Source organism: Lithobates pipiens, unplaced genomic scaffold, assembly GCF_037356315.1.
Source record: "Lithobates pipiens isolate NorthernLeopardFrog02 unplaced genomic scaffold, aLitPip1_a1.2 Scaffold_27, whole genome shotgun sequence".
Lineage (NCBI taxonomy): Eukaryota > Metazoa > Chordata > Amphibia > Anura > Ranidae > Lithobates > Lithobates pipiens.
The window spans coordinates 10,945,583-10,968,035 of record NW_027507788.1 but is presented as its reverse complement, the minus strand read 5'-3'; the positions used below and the strand labels follow the sequence as shown (position 1 = coordinate 10,968,035).

Sequence of the window (22,453 nt, the reverse complement as noted above, 5' to 3'; positions counted from 1 at the left end):
AAGGGGAACCCCAACGCCGAAAAAAATCGGCGTGGGGGTCCCCCCCAAGTCCACAACAGACCCTTGTCCGAGCACGCTACCCGGCCAGCCAGGAAAGGGGGGCGAGCGAGCGCGCCCCCCCTCCTGAGCCGTACCAGGCCGCGTGCCCTCAACATGGGGGGTGCCTTGGGGAAGGGGGGGCCGTGCGGCCCCCCCACCCCAAAGCACCTTGTCCCCATGTTGATGAGGACAAGGGCCTCTTCCCGACAACCCTGGCCGTTGGTTGTCGGGGTCTGCGGGCGGGGGGCTTATCGGAATCCGGGAGCCCCCTTTAAGAAGGGGGCCCCCGGATACCGGCCCCCCACCCTATGTGAATGAGTATGGGGTACAATGTACCCCTACCCATTCACCTGTAAAATAAAAGTACCCAAAAAAAAAAACACAACACACGAGAAAAAATATTTTATTGCACAGCTCCGGGGGTCTTCCGGGGTCTTGTCCCCCTCTTCGGTTCTTCTGCCGGGCCACCGCGCCTTCTTGTAGCTCTTTTACAGGCGGTGGCTCGGTCTTCTGTCGCCGCTGCCTTCCGTTCTTCTGTCGCCGCCTTCGGTTCTTCTCCCGGGCCACCGCGCCTTCTTGTAGCTCTTTTACAGGCGGTGGCCCGGTCTTCTGTCGCCGCTGTCGCTGTCGCCGCCGCCGCCTTCCGTTCTTGTTCTTCTTCTTGTTCTTCTTCTTCTTCTCCAGGAGATGTTGACACGTCGCTCTCTCCGGCCGGAATGCCAGAGCCGCGCTGTGCGGTCACTTATATAGTGACAATGGGGCGGTGTCACATGGTATATGTCACATGGGTTGGTCACATGGTGACCCCGCCCCCTTACGATGTCATAGTCCCCATGTGACATCAACCCATGTGACCAACCCATGTGACATATACCATGTGACACCGCCCCATTGTCACTATATAAGTGGCAGCGCAGGGCGGCTCTGGCATTCCGGCCGAAGAGATCGTCGTGTCAACATCTCCTGGAGAAGAACAAGAAGAACAAGAAGAACAAGAACGGAAGGCGGCGACGGCGACAGCGACAGCGGCGACAGAAGACCGGGCCACCGCCTGTAAAAGAGCTACAAGAAGGCGCGGTGGCCCGGCAGAAGAACCGAAGGCGGCGACAGAAGAACGGAAGGCAGCGGCGACAGAAGACCGGGCCACCGCCTGTAAAAGAGCTATAAGAAGGCGCGGTGGCCCGGCAGAAGAACCGAAGAGGGGGACAAGACCCCCGAAGACGGAAGACCCCCGGAGCTGTGCAATAAAATATTTTTTTTCGTGTGTTGTGTTTTTTTTTTGGGTACTTTTATTTTACAGGTGAATGGGTAGGGGTACATTGTACCCCATACTCATTCACATAGGGTGGGGGGCCGGTATCCGGGGGCCCCCTTCTTAAAGGGGGCTCCCGGATTCCGATAAGCCCCCCGCCCGCAGACCCCGACAACCAACGGCCAGGGTTGTCGGGAAGAGGCCCTTGTCCTCATCAACATGGGGACAAGGTGCTTTGGGGTGGGGGGGGGCGGCGCGGCCCCCCCTTCCCCAAGGCACCCCCCATGTTGAGGGCACGCGGCCTGGTACGGCTCAGGAGGGGGGGCGCGCTCGCTCGCCCCCCTTTCCTGGCCGGCCGGGTAGCGTGCTCGGACAAGGGTCTGTTGTGGACTTGGGGGGAACCCCCACGCCGATTTTTTTCGGCGTTGGGGTTCCCCTTTAAGTCCATTCCAGGCGGCGGAGCCCGCGACGTCTCCTTCGCGGGCCCCGCCTACCTGTATACGCGCTCGAAATGGGCGGACTTGCCTCCGCCTTACGTGGGCGAGTCCGTTCATTTCAAAAGTTGAGCGAACTGTTTGGCAAACAGTTCGCTGAAACAGTCCGCTCAAAAAGTGCCGTGTGTGGCCATGTCCGTCCATGCTAATTTTGAGCGGACTGTTTGCCGAAACTGTTTGACGAACAAAGTTGGGCGAACAGTCCGCCCGTGTGTACGCGGCCTCATACTCACTGATCATCAGCCGGCTGCAGCGATCTGCTCTCCTCTCCTCAGCGAAGACTTCTGTGTGAGGAGAGGAGGAGCCGATTGCCTAGCAACCGGCTGTTTGTTTACATCACATGACGGCCATGATTGGACACGGCCGTCATGTGATCAGGAGGGCCAATCACAGAGCCCTCCTGCCGATCTGAGATGCACCGTGTCCAGGTGACACGAGCACATCGGGATCGCGCCGCTGCGCGGGCACGCGCGCGCGAGATCCCGCTCCTTCTGAAGGACGTTCCTGAACGTCCTATCAGAAGTAGACGGCTCCCACCCGGCCGTATATGTGCATTGGCCGGGTGGGAAGTGGTTAAAGAATTTCTTGGGATTTCTTTTTCTCTCCTCTGCTATGTGTCTTTCATGTTCTATCTTAGCTGTCCTTATTGCACCCTTATATTTCTTGTTGCATTCTTTATAACGTCTGAATGCTGATGATGATCCCTCAACCTTGTATTTTTTGAAGGCCTTCTCCTTTGCTTTTATATGCATTTTTACATTGGAGTTAAGCCATCCAGGACTTTTGTTCACTCTTTTAAATGTATTCCCCAATGGGATGCATTGCCTAATGCCCTTATTTAATATTCTCTTAAAGCAAACCCATCTCTCCTCCGTGTTCTTTGTTCCTAAGATTTTGTCCCAATTTATGCCTTCTAGACAAATCACATCAGCCGAGGAACTGAAGGTTATTGGCAGCTTTTTAATAATATAAATAGTTTAAAAATATCTATTATAGAAAAGTACTATGTTCTTGGAGAAGTAAACAGTTTCACATCTCCAGGTGGAAGTGAAGGTTGTTTTAGCTGTAACTTTTTGGGAAATAATTCCTCTTTTTGTGCAGATTTTGTTCCCCTTTCTATTCTCAGGCCAAAATCTAGCTGTGATAGATCATAGACATTTTCTATCCTCTGCAATCCTTATTCAGAATGGCTGATCGACCATTTATAGAGTGCTTTTCAAGCGCCTCCCGAGTGAAAGATTTAGAATGACAAATTCAAGCACAAAGCTTTACGTATCAAACAATATCGAATGTGACACATACCCGCACAGTTTCAACGAAACTTGCCCTATTCTCTGTTATTTAATTATCCCGTATGATTAATTATCCTGTATCAGGCTCCACCCACCAATGGTTTCACTAAGGGGGGACCAGAGGGGGCCCTGACCCCCCCCCCCAAACAAAATTATGCTGTGCCCCATCATATGCCCCTCAATTAACCACTAGAGATCCGCGCTATTGCCGAATGACGGCTACAGCGCGGACCTGCTTTGCCGGGACGACGTCTATTGACATCGTCCTGTGCATGAGTGGCCTCTATGCGACTCGCCTGATCACGGATCCGAGCAAGGGGTCGATCCCGACCCCTTACCACGTGATCAGCTGTCAGCCAATGACAGCTGATCATGTGACAAAACAGAGCCGGTAAGCGCGAGGAGAGAAAAAAAAAAGCCGATCACCGGTGACCGTGAACGGAACATCAGTCCCGATCACGGCCAACTTATCTGTGCCCACCTGCCCCCTGCCAGTACCAGCCAGTTATTAATAAAAGTGCCACCCAGCAGTGCCACCCATCAGTGCCCATAGTGCCATACATCAGTGCCCACAGTGCCATAAATCAGTGCCATACATCAGTACCCACAGTGCCACCTATCAGTGCCCACAGTGCCACCTATCAGTGCCCACAATCTGCCTCAACAACAGTACTGCACCTCAGTGCCACATATCTGTGCCCATCAGTGTCATCTACCAGTGCCCATCAGTGCCCATCAGTGCCGCCCATCAGTGCCACCTATCAGAGCCACCTATCAGTGCCACCTATCAGTGCCCATCAGTCCCATCTATCAGTGGTACCTATTAGTGCCCCTTAGTGCCACCCATCCGTGCCACCCATCCGTGCCACCCATCAGTGCCACCTATCAGTGCCATCTTATCTGTGCCCATCTTTGCCCATCAGTGCCGCCTTATCTGTGCCTATCGGTGCCACCTTATCTGTGCCTATTAGTGTCGCCTTAACTGTGCCTATCAGTGCCCACCAGTGCAGCCTATCAGTGCCCACCAGTGCCGCCTCATCAGCGCATTTCAATGAAGGAGAAAAATGACCTGTTTGCAAAATTTTATAACAAACTATTAAACATGATTTTTTTTTGCTTTTTTTTTTTTGCATTTTTTTTGTTTGTTTAGCAAAAAATAAAACTCCCAGCTGTAATTAAATACCACCAAAAGAAAGCTCTATTTGTGGGAAAAAAATGATAAAAATTTCATTTGGGTACAGTGTTGTATGCCCGCGCAATTGTCATTCAAAGTGCATCAGCGCTGAAAGCTGAAAATTGGTCTGGGCAGGAGGGGGGTTTAAGTGCCCAGTAAGCAAGTGGTTAAAAGGCATTTTTGTTTCTACAGGTAGGTACTCCGCCTCTTTCTTGGACACAAGCTCTCCTAAAAAGCAGAGGTCACTACAGGATGCATGCAGAAAACTACAGGAGGGGGCGGAGACAAGACCAGTCATTTCTTTTATCTGAAATGATTTACCAAATTGCTAACCATAGAAGCTGCATAGTTTGCTAATGAAATAGTTACATACTATATATATATATATATATACAAGATAGACTCGACTCGAGCATGGGCCATTCGCCTGTTTGGCGATTCAGAACTTTGTGGACCGTTCGCACCATATTCGTGTGGCGCCAACGGCCCACAATGCACTACGCTATCATGACTGGCCAAGCATGCACTGTGACCCCGCATGCTTGGCCAATCACAGCGCCGGCAGTGAGGAGAGCCATAATTGGCCACAGGCAGGATGCCTGTGGCCAATTATAGCTCAGGGTGGTTTTAGTACATGCCCTACACTATATAAAGCCGCCAGCGCGGTGACCTTGTATAATGCGTTGGCATGCAGGGAAAGAGCAAAATTTTTGCTTGGGAACCTAGCGATGTTAAAGTGGGTGTTGTCTGCCTCCTGCGCAGTATACACCTGATGCTACCCAGGGCCGCTGATAAGCCAGTAAGACTGGCCCTGTTGTACCGGGCCCAGCCACCAGGGGGGGCCCAGGCAATATAAACAGGGATGAAAGAATGCATAGTAACTAATTAAAAAAAAAAAAAACGAAAAAAAAAAAAGTGTAGCCCTCCCCTTCTTCAGCCTCACCTTTAACTGTAAACAATGCTGGAGTGGGGCTGAATGGGGGAGAGCCAGGAGGGAGACACAAGGACATATGACTAGAGCTATACAAGTTCTGCAGGTAACAGGATCTGGAGCACAGTTACATGTAACTGGCCGGCTGCAGTGTCTTCCAGATATCTATGTGATCAGCCAGTGTACAGGTTATCGATCAGCCTCCCCTCCCTCTTGTCTTGCTGGTTACTTTTTTTTTATCTGCCTAACCTGACCTGCACATTGCCTGATCACACTGATAAGATTCCTGGAAGACTCTGCAGCAGCTTTTAACCATTTCAGCTTATAATCAACTATTTAGCCAGAGCTCTGTGTGCTGCACAGATTGTTTGATATTTTAATTATTTTTTGGAGAAGGATTTACTTCTGAATCAGGCTAGAAGCTTCACAGACCCATTAACTGGTTACTGTCCTCAGTAATCCTGACCAGTTCACTGTTTGGAAGAAAATTAGTATTTTGGAAATTGGATGTGAAGCTGTCTTCTGTCACTTGGTTGTACTTTCAAAGAAAAATCACTGACTTTATTTTGCAGAGGTGGTTTAAATAGAGTGGATCAGCCCTGTGATACTATATACTTGTACACTGGGTTCAGCCATAAACGGAGTCTCTGACCATCTCCTGAATCAATCATGTCTGCGATCCCTAACCATCTCCTGTACTATGTATGCAGTCTCTGATCATCTCCTGTACTATGTATGCAGTCTCTGATCATCTCCTGTACTATGTATGCAGTCTCTGATCATCTCCTGTACTATGTATGCAGTCTCTGATCATCTCCTGTACTATGTATGCAGTCTCTGATCATCTCCTGTACTATGTATGCAGTCTCTGATCATCTCCTGTACTATGTATGCAGTCTCTGATCATCTCCTGTACTATGTATACAGTCTCTGATCATCTCCTGTACTATGTATGCAGTCTCTGATCATCTCCTGTACTATGTATACAGTATCTGATCATCTCCTGTACTATGTATGCAGTCTCTGATCGTCTCCTGTATTATGTCTGCAGTCTCTGATCATCTCCTGTACTATGTATACAGTCTCTGATCATCTCCTGTACTATGTATGCAGTCTCTGATCATCTCCTGTAGTATGTCTGCAGTCTCTGACCATCTCCTGTAGTATGTCTGCAGTCTCTGACCATCTCCTGTACTATGTATGCAGTCTCTGACCATCTCCTGTGGTATGTCTGCAGTCTCTGATCATCTCCTGTGTTATGTCTGCAGTCTCTGACCATCTCCTGTGGTATGTCTGCAGTCTCTGACCATCTCCTGTGGTATGTCTGCAGTCTCTGACCATCTCCTGTAGTATGTCTGCAGTCTCTGATCATCTCCTGTGTTATGTCTGCAGTCTCTGACCATCTCCTGTGGTATGTCTGCAGTCTCTGACCATCTCCTGTAGTATGTCTGCAGTCTCTGACCATCTCCTGTAGTATGTCTGCAGTCTCTGACCATCTCCTGTAGTATGTATGCAGTCTCTGACCATCTCCTGTAGTATGTCTGCAGTCTCTGATCATCTCCTGTGTTATGTCTGCAGTCTCTGACCATCTCCTGTGGTATGTCTGCAGTCTCTGACCATCTCCTGTGGAATGTCTGCAGTCCCTGACCATCTCCTGTACTATATCTGCAGTCTCTGACCATCTGGGGAGGGGCGAGGGGTGGGGCTGGAGGAGGGACCAGGGTGGAACTGAAGGGGGCCCCGTCAGGTAGGCTGTACGGGGCCCCATGATTTCTATCAGCGGCCCTGATGCTACCCCTTATTGCTGGTGTTGTTCTGTTTCTGTAATACAGGCATACTATAGACACCCCCCAGGCACAATATTTAAAGGAATATTTCACTTTTTTTTTCACTTTAATCATCATTAAAATCAGTAGTCCTGAAAAAACAGCCATTTAGAAAAAAAAATTTGCATTGATCCATGTCCCCTGCGGCAGGAGTCGGGGCCCCAAACCCTTTATAGGACAATATCTTGCATATTAGCCTTTAAAATTAGCACTTTTAATTTCGAACGTTCTAGTCCCATAGACTTTAATGGGGTTCTAAAGTTCGTACGAATTTTAGGTCCGTTCGAAGGTTCTGGTGCGAACCGAACCGGGGGGTGTTCGGCTCATCCCTAGTCTGTATACATACACTATATTACCAAAAATATTGGGACGCCTGCCTTTACACGCACATGAACTTTATTGGCATCTCGGTCTTAGTCCGTAGGGTTTAATATTGAGTTGGCCCACCCTTTGCAGCTATAACAGCTTCATCTCATCTGGGAAGGCTGTCCACAAGGTTTAGGAGTGTGTCTATGGGAATGTTTGACCATTCTTCTTCCAGAAGTGCATTTGTGACTTGTGAGGTAAGGCACTGATGTTGGACGAGAAGGCCTGTCTTGTAATCTCCACTCGAATTCATCCCAAAGGTGTTCTAGCAGTGAGAAAGACATTTTCATGCTCCCAACTTAATGGGAACAGTATTGGGGTTGGTCCCTTCCTGTTCCAATATGACTGCACACCAGTGCACAAAGCAAGGTCCATAAAAGACATGGATGAGGTGGAGGAACTTGACTGGCCTGCATAGAGTCCTGACCTCAACCTGATAGAACACCTTTTGGGATGAATTAGAGCGGAGACTGCGAGCCAGGCCTTCTTGTCCAACATCGGTGCCTGACTTCAAAATGCGATTCTGGAAGAACGGTCAAACCTTCCCATAGACACACCCCTAAACCTTGTGGACGGCCTTCCCAGAAGAGTTGAAGCTGTTATAGCTGCAAAGGGTGGGCCAACTCAATATTGAACCCTACGGACTAAGACTGGGATGCCATTAAAGTTCATGTGTGTGTAAAGGCAGGTGTCCCAATACTTTTGATAATATAGTGTATATGCCTCTTTTTAACGGTTGAAACCACTAAGTAACTTATTCGCTCCTTCGTTATCTCTCGCCTTGACTATTGTAACTCCCTATTCATTGTTTTACTGCTCCATAGGCAACCCCCTCTTCAGTCTATCATGAATGCCACTGTCAGACTCATTCACCTTACCAACCACTCGGCGTCCGCCACCCCTCTTTGCCAAATCCCTCTGTTGGCTTCCTATTGCCCAAAGAATAAAATTCAAAACACGAACAATAGCATACAAAGCCATTTGCAACTCTGCCCCTTTGCTACATCACCAATCTTGCCTCCAAATATCATCCAAACCGTCCCCTCCGCTCCTCCCAACACTTGCTGCTCGCCAGTTCCCTTGTCTCCTCCTCTCGACTAGTTTCGCGGCAAATGCCGCTTCCTCAGGAGGCGTGAACCCAAACAATTAAAGAAGATACAATACAGAATTATAATAACAAATGATCAAAAAACATGTATTTTTGATCCTTTGTTATTATAATTCTGTATTGTATCTTCTTCAAATGTTTGGGTTGACGCCTTCTGAGGAAGCGGCATTTGCCGCGAAACTAGTCGAGGTTCACGTCTATACCAACACCAATTGTACCCCTACATACCTGTGGGGGCTACTACCCAAGAATTTTATTGTATTGGTATTTGTAACAATTGTTTTGATGTTGTTGCTGTAATTTTTTTGAATGTTCTGTATATTTTCTAATAAATGTCATTTTTATTCATGCTTTTTTGTATTACTAGGTACCGCAATTGTCCAATCAACTTTGGGTGATTGAGGGCAAATATGTTCTTCAATCCCCTCCCTCCTTTTCACTGTCTCAAATTTAGGATGATGGTGCCCAAACTTTAAATTATTTCTGGAGGCAAAATCTTCTGTTGTCCCTTCATGTTGTAAAACACTGCACAAACTGTTGGCACTATATAAATCCTGTAAAATAATAATATTAATATATAGAAACTGCCAGGAATGAGCAAAACTGAGAGGTTTCATTTACTTAAAATTTCAGTAAAAATCGTTTGATTTTGTCATGTTTGCAGTATTTTATTCACCACACAAAATCTTGTTTTACCAAGTGGGGATTAATATAAATGGTTACATATTGACACATTTTGCCTTTACATTTCCTGTATGATACTTTAACAAACTGTACAACTCATTTCCTTTTGTCTCCTGTTAGCACTCAGTATTAGGCTTGGTTCGCACCTACAGGTGTGACCGTGTGTGCATACATTTCTGCTCATCGCATGCAGGCAGTGGTGGCTGGTGCTCAACATTTTTTTTTGGGGGGGGGGCACAAACTGAAAAATTCTGGGGAAAAAAACATCAATTGCAGCCACTGTGTCATCAAACACCGCCACTGTGCCATCAAACGCAGCCACTGTGCCATCAAACGCAGCCACTGTGCCATCAAATGCAGCCACTGTGCCCATCAAACACAGCCACTGTGCCATCAAATGCTGCCACTGTGCCATCGATTGCGGCCACTGTGCCATCAAACGCAGCCACTGTGCCATCAAACGCAGCCACTGTGCCATCAAATGCAGCCACTGTGCCCATCAAACGCAGCCACTGTGCCATCAAACGCAGCCACTGTGCCATCAAACGCAGCCACTGTGCCATCAAACGCAGCCACTGTGCCATCAAACGCCGCCACTGTGCCATCAAACGCCGCCACTGTGCCATCAAACGCCGCCACTGTGCCATCAATCGTGGCCACTGTGCCATCAAGCGCTGCCATTGTGCCATCAACCGTGGTCACTGTGCCATCAAACGTGGTCACTGTGCCATCAAACGCTGCCATTGTGCCATCAAACGCAGCCACTGTGCCATCAAACGCAGCCACTGTGCCATCAAACGCATCCACTGTGCCATCAAAAGCAGCCACTGTGCCCATCAAATGCAGTCACTGTGCCCATCAAACGCCGCCACTGTGCCATCAAATGCAGCCACTGTGCCATCAAACGCAGCCACTGTGCCATCAAACGCAGTCACTGTGCCATCAAACGCCGCCACTGTGCCATCAAACGCAGCCCCTGTGCCATCAAACGCCGCCACTGTGCCATCAAATGCCTCCACTGTGCCCATCAAACGCAGCCACTGTGCCCATCAAACGCAGCCACTGTGCCATCAAACGCAGCCACTGTGCCATCAATCGCGGCCACTGTGCCATCAAACGCAGCCACAGTGCCATCAAACGCGGTCACTGTGCCATTAAACGCTGCCACTGTGCCATCAAACGCACTACTGTGCCATTAAACACGGTCACTGTGCCATCAAATGCGCCACTGTGCCATCAAACGCCGCCACTGTGCCATCAAACGCAGTCACTGTGCCATCAAACGCAGTCACTGTGCCATCAAATGCCACCACTGTGCCATCAAACGCATTCACTGTGCCATCAAAAGCAGCCACTGTGCCATCAAAAGCAGCCACTGTGCCCATCAAACGCGGTCACTGTGCCCATCAAATGCGGTCACTGTGCCATCAAACGCCGCCACTGTGCCATCAAACGCTGCCACTGTGCCATCAAATGCAGCCACTGTGCCATCAAACGCAGCCACTGTGCCATCAAACGCAGTCACTGTGCCATCAAACGCCGCCACTGTGCCATCAAACGCCGCCACTGTGCCATCAAACGCAGCCCCTGTGCCATCAAACGCCGCCACTGTGCCATCAAACGCCTCCACTGTGCCCATCAAACGCAGCCACTGTGCCATCAAACGCAGCCACTGTGCCATCAAACGCAGCCACTGTGCCATCAATCGCGGCCACTGTGCCATCAAACGCAGCCACAGTGCCATCAAACGCGGTCACTGTGCCATTAAACGCTGCCACTGTGCCATCAAACGCACTACTGTGCCATTAAACACGGTCACTGTGCCATCAAACGCGGTCACTGTGCCATCAAACGCCGCCACTGTGCCATCAAACGCAGCAACTGTACCATCAAATGCGGTCACTGTGCCATCAAACACCGCTACTGTGCCATCAAACGCAGCCACTGTGCCATCAAACGCCGCCAATGTGCCATCAAACGCAGCCACTGTGCCATCAAACGCCGCCAATGTGCCATCAAATGCAGCCACTGTGCCCATAAAACGCAGCCACTGTGCTATCAAACGCAGCCACTGTGCCATCAATCGCGGCCACTGTGCCATCAAACGCAGCCACTGTGCCATCAAACGCAGCCACAGTGCCATCAAACGCGGTCACTTTGCCATCAAACGCATCCACTGTGCCATCAAAAGCAGCCACTGTGCCCATCAAACGCAGTCACTGTGCCCATCAAATGCAGCCACTGTGCCCATCAAACGCAGCCACTGTGCCATCAAACGCACTACTGTGCCATTAAACACGGTCACTGTGCCATCAAACGCGGTCACTGTGCCATCAAACGCCGCCACTGTGCCATCAAACGCAGCAACTGTACCATCAAATGCGGTCACTGTGCCATCAAACACCGCTACTGTGCCATCAAACGCAGCCACTGTGCCATCAAACGCCGCCAATGTGCCATCAAACGCAGCCACTGTGCCATCAAACGCCGCCAATGTGCCATCAAATGCAGCCACTGTGCCCATAAAACGCAGCCACTGTGCTATCAAACGCAGCCACTGTGCCATCAATCGCGGCCACTGTGCCATCAAACGCAGCCACTGTGCCATCAAACGCAGCCACAGTGCCATCAAACGCGGTCACTTTGCCATCAAACGCATCCACTGTGCCATCAAAAGCAGCCACTGTGCCCATCAAACGCAGTCACTGTGCCCATCAAATGCAGCCACTGTGCCCATCAAACGCAGCCACTGTGCCATCAAACGCGGTCACTGTGCCATCAAATGCCGCCACTGTGCCATCAAACGCACCCACTGTGCCAAACTCAGGCACTGTGCCCGTCAATTGCCACTGTAATCCACAGGTGGCCTGGAGCAGACCCAACAAAAAAAAAAAGTGGCTCCAGGCCACCTGTGGATTGCAGTGTTCCTTTTTTACTTCTGGGTCCGGGTCTATCTGTCTCTCTTCATTGAGGAACCCTGGATCTGCTGACCTGGCTTTCCACACACCATCCTAAAGACATCCATACCAAGCCTTAACTGACCCTCCAGACTGAAAAGCTGGGGGCCACGTGGATCTGGCGATTGGGGACTCTTAAGGGGGTGTTGCGCACCTGAAGTTTTCATTTATTCACTTTGGATTGGAGCACCTTCAGTCATTTGTTTTGGACTTTGTGTTGGTTCATCTTATATATTTTTCACATATATTTTTTCACTTTCATTTAGTATGTTTGCGAGCGCTGTATTTATATGTTTTATGGTTTTCAAGTGATTAGCACTTTGTGTATAGCAGCTGCAATTTTTTCACTTTACTGATTTTACCTTTTTTGTCACTCCATCAGCGTGAGTTTGTATATTTATTTTACATATTTTCCAAGTTTACTCCTTACTACGGGCTTGTGCTGTCCCTGCATACCTGTAAATGGGAAGTCCAAGAAATGACAGTGCTTCATAGGCACTCTCATGCAGATGTGTTTGGGACGAAACCTAGGGTCCTGATGACTTGACACCCCGATGGTGATAAATCATCTCCTTGCTTCTCGTGGGTGTCATTCTCTGTCTTTTGATCACCGATCTCAGCTCTCTCCAGTGGGAGCTGGTGCTCAATATTTTGGCGGGGGGGGAGGAGGGCAGACAAAACTGCCTCCCGCGCCAACCCCCGATCCCGCCCAGTAGACAGACTGGAAGGCAAGGGTTTAGAGGCCTTACTGTGAGGAGGAAGTTCACACAGATCCGGGGTAGGGCCGGTGCTCCTCGCTTCAGGAGGATCTGGGAAGAGCAGGGGCTTCTCCTCCCGGCTGAACAAGAAGTGGGTCTTAAAGCGGAGGTCCACCCTAAAATGGACCTTCCGCTCATCGGATTCCTCCCCCCCTCCGGCGCCACAATTGGCACCTTTCAGGGGGGAGGGGGGGTGCAGTTACCTGGATAATCCAGGTAACTGCACCCACTTCCGGGCTAGCTCTCTGCGGAAAGGGGCGTACATTACGCCCCTTTCCGCAAGTGCCCGCCCCCTTCCGCAAGTGCCCCGCTGCCTGCTGGGAAACACACAGATCCCAGAGGCAGCGGGGACCGTCCTCATTGCGCAGCGCGGCTCACGCATGCGCAGTAGGGAACCGGGAAATGAAGCTGAAAGGCTCCATTTCCTGATTCCCATACCCAAGATGGCGGCGGCAGCACTCGAGTGTCGATCTAGAGATCGGCTTCAGGTGACGACATCGCGGGCGCGCTGGACAGGTAAGTGTCACTATTTTAAAAGTCAGCAGCTGCAGTATTTGTAGCTGCTGACTTTAAAAAAAAAAAAACGCGGAGTGCCGGCGGACTCCCGCTTTAAACCCTGATTGGCCAGGGAGTCCTAAGCCCTTGTACACACAGTCGGAGATTTCCACAACCAAATCCGTCGGATTTTGTCCGTCGGATCTTGTCCAAAACTGTTGCATACACACGGTCAGACAAAGTTGGCTAAAAATCCGATCTTTCAGAACGTGATGGCGTAATTTCGTTACGATGGGACTACATTCAGGCTAGTAGCCAATAGCTTTGATGTAGGAATTTGATCTGAGCATGCGTGGCCCTTTGTCCGATCAAAATTCTCTACACATGATCGGAGTATGTCCGACCGGCCCAGTTGGTCGGGAAATATTTCCAACATGTTGGAAAATTGGGTCCAACGGATATATACTGCTGGCCAGGCCCGGTACAACAGGGCCAGTTATACTGGCCTATCAGCGGCCCTGCTGGGGGTTCTCCAAACTATTCCTGGCTACCTTTATAGGGGTATTGGACCATTGTCCCATATTTATATACCACTGGATTAGTGGGTCTGACCCAGGGAAAAACCCACCAAAAAGACCAAAGAACCAGGAAAGGAAGTACTAAGAGAAGTATGGGTTTGCGTTTTATTTAAGAATCATACCTACCTAGGTGGATGCAGCATCGGTCCGATGCTGCATCTGTTCCCCGTCACCTCTAAACTGAGAACCGAGTGATCAAACACAGCCGATCACTTGGTTCTCACAGCTCCCCGAGCAGAGAGCCGAGGGCTGTCTCAAGCTCTGTGCTCTGCCCCCTCCATCACTCCCTCAAGCGCTGGGCTGTGGAAGGGGCAGGAGTCGCTGGCTCAGGCTCTCAATCAGGGGAGTAACTATAGGGTGTGCAGCAGTCGCGACCGCAACTGGGCCCTGTGATGCAGGGGGCCGCATGCAGCCCCCTCTACATATGGCCGGCAGCAGCATAGGCAGCTAAGGGTACCAGTGCACCATGCACACGGGTGGCTGGAGGTGGAGGGTGACTAGCAGAGCTCCATGCTTGACTATCGCCCTGGCTGCTCTTTAGTTGTGCATTCCCCGCATGACCTGTGTCCTCGGCCGACTCCTAAGAGTACCCCTCTCCTGCTCCATGCATTGCCGCTCAGTCCGATGTCTGTTCTCCCCAGCCAGAGTCCCGCCCCCCCCCGAGTCCGGCCCACACTGCACTGCATACTTCTCCCGGGTAAACAAACTTTAAGCACACAGATGCAGTGCAGCCCTATGAGAGCCCCCCGGAGGACACTGCAGGCTTGTCTGCCAGCCCCCCTCCTCCCCCGTCATACACAGATGATGAAAGGTCTTTCTGGTAGATATGCTCATCGCCCGTCCAGCACACTGGATGGAGCCCAAGCCAGCATGGATGAGTGCGTGGCCTACAGCTTGGTCATGGTGAGTGAGAGGACCCCATCCCCCACAAACCATTACATACCCCCTCCATCTCCCCCTGGGGACAGGGACCCCTTCTCACGTGGGGACAGGGACCCCCACCTCCCCTGGGGACAGGGACCCCCACCTCCCCTGGGGACAGGGATCCCCACCTCCCCTGGGGACAGGGACCCCTTCTCACCTGGGGGCAGTAACTTCATCTGCCCTGGAGAAAAGGACCTAATCTCTTCTGGGGACAGGGACCCCATCCTACCTAGGGACAGTCCCCCAATGGGGCACCTAAAAATCTAAAAAAAAAATAATAAAAAAAACTACTGATACCAGTGGTGGAACTACAGGGCTCACAAAGGTCATACCTGTGACCACACCCTGGAGTTCCACCGCTGGACTCGGAAGGGAAGGGCCCTGGCTGGGGTTCAGGGGGCCCTTCATGGTTTCTTGCATCGGGGCCCTGAAGGTTCTAGTTACGCCACTGCTCTCAGTGCCTGGCTGAGCCGTGTGCCGGTCCAGGCATGTGTGTGGATCCTGACTCCGTTGTCATGATCTTTCCCCAGTCTGGACTGACTCTGTGACATCAGCAAACTGTGGACTTCAGCCTGCGAACTGCACTCCTGTGACCCACAGGAGAAGTACAACCAAACAAGCTTTCCCTGTCTATTTCTCTAATAAAGGGGTTGTAAAGGTTCGTTTTTTATTTTCTAAATAGGTTCCTTTAAGCTAGTGCATTGTTGGTTCACTTATCTTTTCCTTCGATTTCCCTTATAAATGTTTTTTTTTTTCTTTGTTTTCTTTGTCCGAATTTCTCACTTCCTGTTCCTCCTCAGTAAGCTGTTCTGGCTGACTAACCACCAGCTGGGATGATGGTGAGAAGTTTACTGAGGAGAAACAGGAAGTGAGATATTCAGACAAAGAAAAAAACATTTAGAAGGGAAATCAAAGGAAAAGGTAAGTGAACCAACAATGCACTAGCTTAGAGGAACCTATTTAGAAAATAAAAAATGAACCTTTACAACCCCTTTAACTCCTACCCTCCAGGACAGCACCTATCTGGCTAATTCAACCCGCTTACATACTATTATTGGAATTGAATTGTTGCATTGAACGGTCTGGTAAAAGGGTCTGTACCTAAGTTAAAAAGAAAAATATATTTAAACATTCTGATGAATTTTCCTAAATCTCTGGAAGAATCTGACCCTTCTGTGATTCTGTAACCAAAACTTTCAGTACGAAATGTCAATTGTAAATATAAGATGTGTCCCTCTTATTCTATTTCAGGCCACATTGTAGAGAAGAATTCGGAGGAAAGTGATGGCGTCTCAGAACCTGCTTGCTGTACTTTTTGCTTTGTATTTCGGTAAGTAGAAATTTGGGTTTAGGGTGATACCGTTTATTGGACAACTAAATAGATTGTAGTTTAAGCATTGGAGGCAGGCTACCCTCTTCTTCAGGCAATCCTATATCGTATGGTGCTCCAGGGGCTCCAGAGTTTGTGTCTGCTATGGGGAAAGCAAACCTATTTTCTCAGATTTTAAAGTGGACTGTCATCCGAAAGTGGAAGCCTTTTTGCTTTATCTCCCCCCTTCTCTTCAGCCGGTGGATTTTTGTTTTTTAGAGAGGGGGTGGATACCTGTTTTGACTGGTCCTCCCTCTCTCCCCCTCCTTATCTCCCCCTCCCTCTCTCTCCCCTCCCTATCTCCCCCTCCCTCTCTCTCCCCTCCCTATCTCCCCCTCCCTCTCTCTCCCCTCCCCCTCTCCCCCCTCCCTCTCTCTCCTCCCCTTCCCCCTCCCTCTCTTACCCTCTCTCTCCCCCTCTCTCTTTCTCCTTCTCTCTCTCTCCCCCTCTCTCCCCTCCCTCTCTCTCTCTCTCTCTCTTTCTCTCCATCGCAGATCCTCTCTCTCCTCCCCCTTAACTTCTCTCCCCCTCCTCTCTCCCCCTCTCTCTCTCTACTCCTCTCTCTCCTCCCCCTCTGTATTCCCCCTCTCTCTCCCTCTCGTCCCCCCTGCCCCCTATCTCTCCCCCCCTCTCTCTCTCCATATTCTCTCCCTCTCTAAACTATCTCAGTTACTCTATCTCTTCCCCTCTCTCTCTTTCTCTCTCTCCCTCCCTCTCCCCCCTCTCTCCCTCCCTCTCTCGCTCCCTTCTCCCCCTCTCTCTCTCCCCCTCTCTACCCCCTCTCTCTCTCCCCCCCATCTCTACCCCCTCTCTCTACCACCTCCCCCTCTCTCTCCCCCCATCTCTCTCTCTCTCTCCCCCTGCCCCCTTTATCTCTCCACCCTCTCTACCCCCTCTCTCTACCCTCTCCCCCCTTCTCTCTCTCTATCTCTCTCCCCTCTCTACCCCCCTCTCTCCCCCCTCTCTCTCTACCTCACTCTATTTCTCCCCCCCTCTCTCTCTCCCCCTCTACCCCCTCCCCTATCTTTCTATATATCTCTCTCCCTCCCTCTCTTTCCCCCTCTCTCTATCCCTCTCTCTCTCCCTCTCCCTCTCCCCCCTCTCTACCCCCTCTCTCTACCACCTCCCCCTCTCTCTCCTCCCATCTCTCTCTCCCTCTCCCTTTGCCCCCTTTATCTCACCACCCTCTCTACCCCCTCTCTCTACCCTCTCCCCCTCTCTACCCCCTCTCTCTACCCCCTCTCTCTCCCTCTCTCCCCCCTCTCTCTCTACCTCACTCTCTTTCTCCCCCCCTCTCTCTCTCCCCCCTCTACCCCCTCCCCTATCTTTCTATATATCTCTCTCCCTCCCTCTCTTTCCCCCTCTCTACCCCCTCTCTCTATCCCTCTCTCTCTACCTCTCCGCCTCTCCCTCCCCTCACTCTCTTTCTCCCCCCCTAAAAAAAATTAACATGTTAAGAAAATAAGGTAATTTTGAAATTGATGGCAGCAACACATCTCAAAAAAGCTGGGCCATGTTTACCACAGTGTAACATCCCATCTTCTCAGGTCTGGTGCTAGACTATTTTACGCCCTAGGCAAGATCAGCTACTAAACCTCTAAAATATACTTTCTATACCCCTATACCCCCTTGTGATGTGTGTTGCCCTCTCATTGAACTGACCACCTTGCGGCAGACACAGCGAGTAACGCGTTGCTGGAGTATCTGGTCTGTCAGTCCAGCCACCTGGCTCAGTACTTCCACGGTAGTTTGTCTACCTGCACATCGGGAAATGCAATGAAAAAACCCACCAATGGACCATCCACCTCAATGCCCGAAATCACACAGAAAGGAGCTCCACTAAAATTAGCAGGTTATATTATGAGCCCAAAAAAAGGGAAGTGAGGAGCATATGTCTGCTATTGCATTTCCCCATGTGATTTACTTATTCATTTAAAGTGGTTGGAAACCCCTCTGTGCAACTTATACCTATAGGTAATCCTATAATAAGGCTTACCTATAAGTACTGCAAATATCTCCTAAACATGCACCGTTTAGGAGATATTTTACCTTGTAGTGCGCCAATGATGTAATCAGCGCATGCACATGCGCTGTGAAGGAACGGCCCTCCGTGCTGTTTCTTCACTAGCAAGTGCCCTGATTGACGGCTCCCGTGCACATGGATGGCAGTGACATCATGCAACTCCAGCCAGTCACATATCCGGAGTCCGCGGCCCCGGAAAGGAAGAGGAGTGAAGATGGATGCGGCCTCCAGTGGGGTTGGTGCAGGCTTCTATTGCAGGTAAGTGCCACATAATGGGCTATTATGCTAGTATGCATACTAGCCCATTATGCTTTTACTTTGCAGGGGAAAAAAGAGGAAGTAAAACCCATCGGGGCTTACTTCCTCTTTAACTAATACAAAGTGCTGTAAATCTTACTGGTGTTTATTTATATTTTTTGTTAGTATCCTATATGCATACTTCCTGAGGAAGCCAAATGTCGAAACAGGCAGAAGAACATGCATAAAGGACCATAGAAACGCCATATATTCCAGGGGATGATGCAACAATACATTCTGTGTTTATAATTCACTCTGGATTTCAATATGAATTAGTAATAAACGTCTTTTTAACCGATTCAGCCCCGGAAGATTTGACCCCCTTCCTGACCAGAGCACTTTTTGCGACGGAACAGAGTCGCTTTAACTGACAACTGTGCGGCTGTGTGATGTTGCACCAAAACAAAATTGACATCCTTTTTTTCCACAAATAGAGCTTTCTTTTCGTGGTATTTGATAACCTCTGCAGTTTTACATTTTTGCGCAATAAACAAAAAAAGAGCGTCAATTTTGAAAGAAAAACTATTTTTTTTTACTTTTTGCTATAATAAATATCCCCCAAAAATATATAAAAAAAAACTAATTTCTTCCTCAGTTTAGGCCGATATGTATTCTTCTACATATTTTTGGTTAAAAAAAAATCGCAATAAGTGTATATTGATTGGTTTGCGCAAAAGTTATGACATCTACAATATAGGGGATAGATTTATTCCATTTTTATTATCCTTTTTTTTTTCATTAGCAATGGCGGCGATCTGTGATTTTTTTTTTTATCGGGACTGCGACATTACGGCGGACACATCGGACACTTTTGACACTATTTTGGGACCATTGTCATTTATACAGCGATCAGTGCTAGAAAAATGCACTGAGTACTGTGTAAATGGCACTGGCAGGGAAGGGGTTAAACACTAGGGAGACGAACAAGGGGTTAAGTGTGTCCTAGGGAGTGATTCTACCTGTGGCAGGGTGGGCTACTACTCACATGACAGCGATCACTGCTCCCGATGACAGGGAGCAGTAGATCTCTGTCATGTCACAAGGCAGAACGGGGAAATGCCTTGTTTATAAAGGCGTCTCCCCGGTTCTTCCGCTCCGTGGTGACACGATTGCGGGCACCCGATGGATATAGAGTCCGCAGGACACGCAGTCACGGAGCACGCGCGTGCGCCCACAATGCCGCATCTTAAAGGTGACGTACCTGTACGCCCATTTGCCCAGCCGTGCCATTGTGCCGACGTATATCGTTGTGTGCTGGTTGGCATGTGGTACTGTGTAAATGACACTGGTGGGGAAGGGGGTTAAACAGTAGGGGGCGATCAAGGGGTTAAGTGTGTCCTAGGGAGTGATTCTAACTGTGGGGGGGGGGGGGTATTGGCTACCACTGACAAGACATCGATCACTGCTTCACATAACAGGGAGCAGTGATCTCTGTCATGTTACTAGGCAGAATGAGGAAGTGCCCCGTTCTGCGGCTCGATGACACGATCTCCGGGACACAGGCGGACATCAAGTGCGCGGGCGCGGTCACGCTGTATGCAGCGCGTGCGCCCTCTAGCCCTGACGGTTAAAGGGGATGTGCCTGTACGCCCATTTGCCGGGGAAGTGCCCCGTTCTGCGGCTCCACAACACGATCTCCGGGACACAGGCGGACATTGAGTGGCGCGGGCGCAGTCACGCTGTATGCGGCGCACGCGCCCTCTAGCCCTGACGGATAAAGGGGATGTGCCTGTACACCCATTTGCCAGGGAAGTGCCCCGTTCTGCGGCTCCACAACACGATCTCCGGGACACGCAGGCGGACATCGAGTGACGCGGGCGCGGTCATGCTGTATGCTGCGCGCGCGCCCTCTAGCCCTGACGGTTAAAGGGGGTGTGCCTGTACGCCCATTTGCCGGAGAAGTGCCCCGTTCTGCGGCTCCACGACACAATCTCCGGGACACAGGCGGACATCGAGTGGCGCGGGCGCGGTCACGCCTGTACGCCCATTTGCCCACTGCTGCCATTGTGCCAACGTATATATTGGCATGTAGCGGTTGGCAAGTTAACAGCTCATGTCTAGATAATTGATATAACACCTTAAAAATCCCCATCCCGTCCAATATATTTGCATGTACACCTTTTGTTTTGGCGAGCCTGGCATGCGTTTAGTTAAATGAACCCCGAAGGTTCAGTTGGCCTATAAAGCTTTGTTGCCCTCCATGGCCTTTGTAACCTCTACTAACCGGATGTCTTAATCCTGCAGGCTTCGGGTATTGTGCCATAGGCTTGGACCAGCCTTCGATTTTGTCTGCCACCGTTGGTTCCACCATCAGTTTAAACTGCCACCTTAAAAACGATGAACAGTTGACGCGGATCAACCTGTACTGGTTTAGTATAGGACTAAATGGAACGTTAAAGAAGTACCTGTACCCTCCGCGGACCGTGACCAGCAGCATCAGCAGTGCATCTTCGGTCAGTCTTGTCCACCCCAGCCATTCTACAGACATGTCGTTGAGTGTGACTAACCTGACGCTCGCCCACACGGACACCTACGTGTGTCACGTGTCCCTGGTGTTCGGTATGAACAATAGCGCAGTGTCAGGGAGCGGGACCTTTCTTCTCATGCACGGTAAGTAAGCTAAAGCTGCGCAATATTTGAAAATCTATTGGATTTCCTGTTAGGGCGGCAACGCTCGCTCACTGCACTGTGTCTATGGAGGGGCAGTGTTGTCACCCTAGGACAGGAAATGTGGAGACCAAGGCAGGGTGGCTACGTTCCTACATACAGTGGGACCAAGGCAGGGTGGCTACATTTCTACATACAGTGGGAACAAATTAGGGTGGCTACATACAGCTCCTACATACCGTAGAACATACCAGGGCTATGTTCATATATACAGTGGGACCAAGGCAGGGAGGCTACATTCCTACATACTGTGGGACCAAGGAAGAATGGCTACGTTCCTATATACAGTGGGGCCAAGACAGGGTAGCTATGTTCCTACATACAGTGGGGCCAAGGAAGGATGGCTTCATTCCTAAATAAAGAGTGACCAAGGCAGAGTGGCTACACTCCTACATCCAGTGGGACCAAGGCAGGGTGGTTATGTTCCTACATACAGAGGGACCAAGACAGAGTGTCTATGTTCCTCCATACAGTGGAACTAAGGCATGGTGGCTACGTTTCTACATACAGTGGGAATAAGACAGGGTGGCTATGTTCCCACATACAGTGGGGCCAAGGTAGGGAGGCTACTTTCCTGTATACAGTGGGGCCAAGGAAGAATGGCTCGCTCACTGCACTGTGTCTATGGAGGGGCCGTGTTGTCAACCTAGGACAGGAAGTGTGGAGACCAAGGCAGGTTGGCTACGTTCCTACATACAGTGGGACCGAGGCAGGGTGGCTACATTTCTACATACAGTGGGAACAAAGTAGGGTGCCTACATACAGCTCCTACATACCGTGGCTATGTTCCTATATACAGTGGGGCCAAGGCAGGGAGGCTACATTCCTACATACAGTGGGACCAAGGAAGAATGGCTACGTTCCTACATACAGTGGGGCCAAGACAGGGTAGCTACGTTCCTACATACAGTGGGGCCAAGGAAGGATGGCTTCATTCCTAAATAAAGAGTGACCAAGGCAGAGTGGCTACACTCCTACATACAGTGGAACCAAGACATTGTGGCTATGTTCCTACATACAGTGGGGCCAAGGCAGGGTGGCTACGTTCCTACATACAGTGGGACCGAGGCAGGGTGGCTACATTTCTACATACAGTGGGAACAAAGTAGGGTGGCTACATACAGCTCCTACATACCGTGGCTATGTTCCTATATACAGTGGGGCCAAGGAAGAATGGCTTCATTCCTAAATAAAGAGTGATCAAGGCAGAGTGGCTACA

At 50.1% G+C, this 22,453-nt stretch overlaps 1 protein-coding gene across 1 annotated transcript in view; it reads left to right on the top strand.

Annotated features, from left to right (window-relative positions):
• The window catches only part of LOC143933512 (uncharacterized), a 44,831-nt gene that overhangs the window by 7,924 nt on the left and 14,454 nt on the right, over positions 1-22,453 (top strand). The window contains exons 2-3 of the mRNA XM_077456427.1: positions 16,130-16,208; positions 20,812-21,177. Coding sequence (XP_077312553.1) covers positions 16,163-16,208; positions 20,812-21,177 — 412 coding nt within the window. The 5' untranslated portion in view covers positions 16,130-16,162. The remainder of the gene's footprint in view (positions 1-16,129; positions 16,209-20,811; positions 21,178-22,453) is intronic.